Genomic DNA, 6,000 nt, shown 5'->3' on the forward strand with positions numbered 1-6,000 from the left:
TAGGCTCTGATAAAACCCTGCCAGTCAGGTTCTGATTAACTAGTTTCTCCTGAGGGCAGGCCTTGTTAAGAACACAGTGCTCTGGCATATTTGAAAATGGTTCATTTTCCCTCCTCCTGCTGGAAGCACAAAGGAATTTTTCTTTAATATTTGTGAGAAGTTGGTTGAGCCCCAGGAGGTAAATCTAATAAAATTGTGGGGATCCCTGTGACTAGGTTCTCCTGGACTTCTGAAGTCTCAAAGTTGTGCACTTAGCCCCCAGCAATTTGTCAGTACAGCTCAGGTCTTCCTACCCCTGCACTGGCTCCTGTGGTGGCTGCCTCTGTTCCAGTAAAGCCACAGATCCCTGTATTTGCCCATCGGTCTCTCCAGTCTTGGGGGCAGCAGTCTGTCCTATGTCGTCCACTGTCATCTGTACCCAAGAAAGGTTGTTGATGTTTGTTCAGCTTTTTTTACCTGGCAACTTCTAAGCTCCTTCCACGTGAAGCTGGAAAACAGAAGCCCCTGTCACGCATTCTTGTGTACTTGCATTGCTTGGGTTATGCTATTTCCACCTCTTCCCCACTTTAACTTTTCCTTTGAACCAAATTCCTGATTCTCTTCTGTCATGTGGTACAATGGCTACAATACTTAAGATGACAGGATTATGATTTAACTTTTTTGTCTTACATGTAACTGACTTTATTTTCCCTTTTAATATTTTTCTTTGAGGTTTAATTTGCTGTATATACAGCAAAGTGCACAGCACTCAAGTGTTAAAGTCATAAGAGTTTTGACAAACACAAAGCTTTGCTTCTGATATCTAACTGAAGCACATCACGAGGGGCTATCTTACTGAAGTAAATTACAGAAGTGTCAGCGTGCAGCATCAATGAATCATTAACAAAGTAAGCTGTCATTGAGGCATAAGAGAAAAATTCAACACAGCAAGGCTATATAAACTACTACCTGGAAAGAACCAAAACTCCAACACACTGAGATCAAATTTGACCTTGAGTGGGTCTCTTTTACCGTATATTAGCCTTCTGGATTCCAAGAGTTAACTAATAAAACATAAAAACATTTGAATATTGACAACTCATTGTTGACTTCCCCATAAAGATTTAACTAAAATTGAGTGGAAATCTCTGCTCCCTAATAAGGTGGAAATACTGAAATTTTATTAGAAAAAAAGGATGAATCTGAGATATATTCCTGCAAGAGAATTTACAGCAAAAACTTCAGTCACACTTAAACACAAGATTAGTAAAAACACCAAATGGGCATTGTTGTTACAGTAAGCAGGGTTATGTAGAGTAATGTTAATTCTTTGTTTTACACTATTCCCATCAGAGTCATATGGTGATCCGTCATTTTCAGTACAATATGTAAAAATAACTTATTTGTAGGATCCTTTGATTGGTTACTTCATTGCTATAAATACCACTCTGAATTTATACTTCTATACTTGCTTTTTTTCCTTGTATAATATTGCTTTAAACTATTCTCTACTATCTTGATTTTGGGTAAATTATCAAAAAGTTACCATTTTGAGACAGCTATATTTCTTTCTGACTTAAGTACCTCTGTAAAAATGGGCATAATGCAAAGAAATAGTGAAATAAGAAATACTTTTATATAGGGGGGTCCCTTTAAGGAATATGTTTAATGAATTACAAATGGGTGATTATATAAAATTGCACCAAAAATGCTAAATAAGTGATATAAATCTCCAATTGGAATGCTTTCAGGGAAATTAGAGAGCAAATCCTCTTAATATTAGGTAGTGAAGGGGAACAAAAGTGGCAGAGAAGAAACCCAGTCTTTTTATAGCAGTAAATCCTTTTGATCATCTAAACAAAGCTATGCAGCACTCCCTGCCCCAAGTCGATTTTATTTACACACAAAACTTGGTATATTTTTCAAGGTACTCATGCCACTTGAAACTCATCCATGTACACTCTGGGGTTTCATATAAATGAACAGTCTCCTTGGGATACAGAATAATCTTTAAAAACCAACAAAAGTAGAAACTGCTGTTGGAGGCAAGTGGCAGAAAATCCCACTTCAAAAACAGAGCTAACTTCCAAACTACATACACGAGGAAGTAAGTTATCAATTTTAACACACTTTATTGAAAATCATGCCAGCACTACTAAAAATGTTCCCACATACCACTCCCACTTTTCATACAGTATGTGATGTACCAAAGAATGAGTCATAAAATATCTGTGTAAAGGTCTGTAATATTATGCCTATGGATAATCACTATAAAAGTTTCAGGTATGCCAAAAGATATTGGCAATGGTAAATTTTTATAGTGATAAAATTTTATAGGAATAAATATTTCAAATATTTAAATCACTTTTGAAACATTTGCCATTGCTGAAATTATATCCCAACAGTGTTTGTTGGCTCATAAGTTCAAAAATTATTTTGGCATAAAAACTTTTGAGCAGAGTACCTGCTGCCAGCATCTACGTCAGCTGGCACTTCTCCCCACGTGTGCCAAATTTTGTAATTTTCAGTGTGTGCTGTGACATGACAATGGTTGGGAAGCCCTACACTGTACCATAGGCAATAAGAGGTTATGTGTAACATGAAGAAGGTCAGGGCTTCTTCATTTAGACCTTTGAGTTTATTTTGGCAATAACCATGAAATGGTTCAACTATTCAAAGGGCAGACCTTTTTCTAAAAGACTTAGCATGCTCTGAGAAAAAAAATAAACTTGAAACTTGGAAGAGATTTTGTTCCCTGAGTATTAAACATGTAGGCCTATGATAATCAAGAAATTTCTATGTATGCCCAAATATTTAGTTAAAATTTTATACTTCTCTCCCTTACATATACGAATAATTAGTTTGTAAAGACTATTGTAAGCATCACCAATTTTAATTTAAAATAATGGCAGGGGGACTTCCCTGGTGGCGCAGTGGTTAAGAATCCACCTGCCAATGCAGAGGACACGGGTTCGAGCCCTGGTCTGGGAAGATCCCACATGCTGTGGAGCAACTAAGCCTGTGCGCCACAACTGAGCCTGGGCTCTAGAGCCCACGAGCCACAACTACTGAGCCCGTGTGCCACAACTACTGAAGCCCGCATGCCTAGAGTCCATGCTCCGCAACAAGAGAAGCCACCACGATGAGAAGCCCCTGCACCGCAATGAAGAGTAGCCTCCACTCGCTGGAACTACAGAAAGCCCGCACGCAGCAATGAAGACCCAACACAGCCAAAACTAACTAAATAAATAAATAAATTTAAAAAAATAAAAAATAAACAAGATAAAATAATGGCAGGCATTAGATGATCATTAATCTTTTTGCTAGTTTTTATTATACTATATAAGATTTGTATTTCTTGTGATCTGAGAAACATCAATATTCTGTTTAAAATTTGTTCTTAAAAATATACAATATTGCACTTTTATTTTTGGCAGTTTAATTAAGGAACGGCTGAGTAAAAAAAAAATCATACAAGAAACTACAGTTTTTGTTTTATAATAAGCAAAGAGCTTTGTATAAAAGCAGAACTTACAGTAGTGCCAAATAAACCAAATATTTACAGTGTCGCTATTAAAGTCTTACCTCTAAAGGAAGATTCAGTGTATTGGATGCAAACATTACTAATCTAACAAAAGTACACTCTGCCTCCCCCCCTTCTGCTGAACAATTTTACGCTAAAGGGTATTCGTGTGAAAGTTTTTGTAATTTCTTTCTCAAGAGAAAATACATGGAAAGTATGCTTGTTCCTGAAGCATCAAAACTGTGTCACTAAACTCTTCCAGTTTCCTACAAGACCTGAAAAATCTCTAAACTAAGAATCAGAATCCCAAGGTAAGCATGAGTTTTAGTTTTTCTGTAGATATTCTTTTTTACAATTACAAGTATACAAGTTAGTTCGTTTTTAGTATGATTTTAAGGTCAGCTTCCTGTACTTTTTCTAAGATACATAAGATACTGACTATGCATCTGCCTAAATTATTTTTAACTTTTGTTACATTGTAGTAAAACTGTATACATTTATACTGACCTATAACTTGCTATTTTACTTTTTAGTTCCCAATTAGGTAAATACTCTAGACAGTGCAATATTTTTTACTTATCAACCAATTAGGAAGATAGTTTTGAATAGCTATTTGCAAAAACAAATACCAAGATTTAGACCTACTTAACAATATATTAAATATTCAAAAGACCAAAAAGAACATAAATAGAATGTATTGGTAATATAAATACATGACACAGAGACATTCATTTTTGGCACCGCCTTAAAAAAAAAATCCAGCAGTACTTTATTTCCCTTCAGAGCTTTGGGAATACTTAAAATTTCTAACTATTAAACTTTTACTTTTCCTCCAGAGGAAAAATAATTCACAAATTTGAACTGGTATTTCAAAAGCATAGGATTTCCTTTTGTTACTTCTTAATTTGATCTGCAGAATGAACAGTTACTCAAAGCATTAGCTAGCAGCCAATGAGTTAACTATGCTTTTATATTTTAATCCTACCAAGAAATGGATATGTCAAACAGTGATTCATTATGGAAAGATATGGTTTCTTCTTAAACAACCATGTACCAATTGCATAGCTGTGATCTGAGAACTCAAAGTAGAGAGCTACGAAGGCATTAATGTATGTTAACTGAACTGAAACAGACTGTTAAAAAACAGTCTATCTTGGGTAGATGTTAGCGTAAACCTAGAGGGAAAAAAAAACAGTCATTAGCAAAAAAGTTTTCTTTAAAAATAGGTTAATGCTAAGAACAGTAGCTTTTAAAATTTCTGTTTAAAAATAAGCTTAATAAACAAGAATACAAATTTTAATTCAAAACTTAGTTCTCTGAAATGCCCTATTTTCTCACATACAGCAGAAAATACATTTTTCATAGTTTTTAACATTACATGTAAAAATGAGGCACTAGTTAAACATATTTGAATATATTCACACAAACAGGAGTTTCCATCTCATCTGTAGGCTTATATTTGCTCAATGGGTTCTTGATGGCAGACTGCTCACAAAAATAAGTCTTCTGAAGGAGGTGCGTAAGAGAAACCAACAAAGGCGTCGTCGGCCTCCAGTACGCTGGCGTTCACTATGGAATAGTCAGAAGACACACACACGGAATACGGAACCGTTTCTTCTGTAAACGCTGCATCAAAGTTCCTGATATCATCTGGTCCTGCCTAAAACGTCAAAAAGCATCCTATTACTCACCTTACCTTTTTTCCCCTTACTTCAGTCCCTCATTAAAGCCCCTTCATGAATTTGTCTATCTATTCCTGGCAAGTTTAGATGTCTTCCTACTCCATCAATGTCTTTGAAACATTTCCTGCTTTTCCCTTCCCGACTCTCATTATTCAGGTCCTTCTTACAGTTAGGGTTCTTGTTGCTGGGTGGGGGGGGGGACGAAAGATAAGGGTGAGGAAGGCTAGCGTGACAGGGTCCTCACCTATGTTAATTTGAATCTTGGGTCCAGCAACTGACCCACTTTCTCTCTACCCATCACCACCTCTAAATTTAGAAAAGGGGCTCAGGGAGGTTTTCAGGAGAAAATTTTGCATCTCCGCTTCCATAAAATGCCTGCCCATCCAGTTTCTTAATTCTGGGGAGGTTGAAGCCTTTTGATGAAGAAATGAAGGGACAGTAAGTAAAATTATGAAAGGTGACTCTTGTGCTACAGAGATCATTCACTGAGCATTCGGCTGTGACACCCTTAGCTCTAGAGACCTAAAGGGACTGGAACCTGGGAAATGAAGCACAGTGGCTACTTAGGCTCAAAGGTAGTGGTCAATCTTCCTTCACGAATCTGATACAAGCTAATGGACTCTCCCCTTCCAATTTATTTACAGATCAAAAGTGGGATACAGGGCTTCCCTGGTGGCGCAGTGGTTGCGCGTCCGCCTGCCGATGCAGGGGAACCGGGTTCGCGCCCCGGTCTGGGAGGATCCCACATGCCGCGGAGCGGCTGGGTCCGTGAGCCATGGCCGCTGAGCCTGCGCGTCCGGAGCCTGTGCCCCGCAA

General features: G+C 37.4%; 1 protein-coding gene across 8 annotated transcripts in view; it reads right to left on the minus strand.

Annotated features, from left to right (window-relative positions):
- Positions 1-3,287: 3,287 nt before the first annotated feature.
- Positions 3,288-6,000, minus strand: part of SGK3 (serum/glucocorticoid regulated kinase family member 3) — a 120,044-nt gene continuing 117,331 nt past the window's right edge. For 6 of the 8 annotated variants that reach the window (XM_007130858.4, XM_055091074.1, XM_024127001.3 and 3 more), the window contains one exon: positions 3,302-5,162. In XM_007130858.4, coding sequence (XP_007130920.1) covers positions 4,992-5,162 — 171 coding nt within the window. In that variant the 3' untranslated portion in view covers positions 3,302-4,991. Of the gene's footprint in view, positions 5,163-6,000 lie in introns of all 8 variants that reach the window. The other 2 variants (XM_024126997.3, XM_007130856.4) reach the window with 1 other exon arrangement.

The sequence above is a fragment of the Physeter macrocephalus genome, chromosome 15 (assembly GCF_002837175.3).
Source record: "Physeter macrocephalus isolate SW-GA chromosome 15, ASM283717v5, whole genome shotgun sequence".
NCBI lineage: Eukaryota > Metazoa > Chordata > Mammalia > Artiodactyla > Physeteridae > Physeter > Physeter macrocephalus.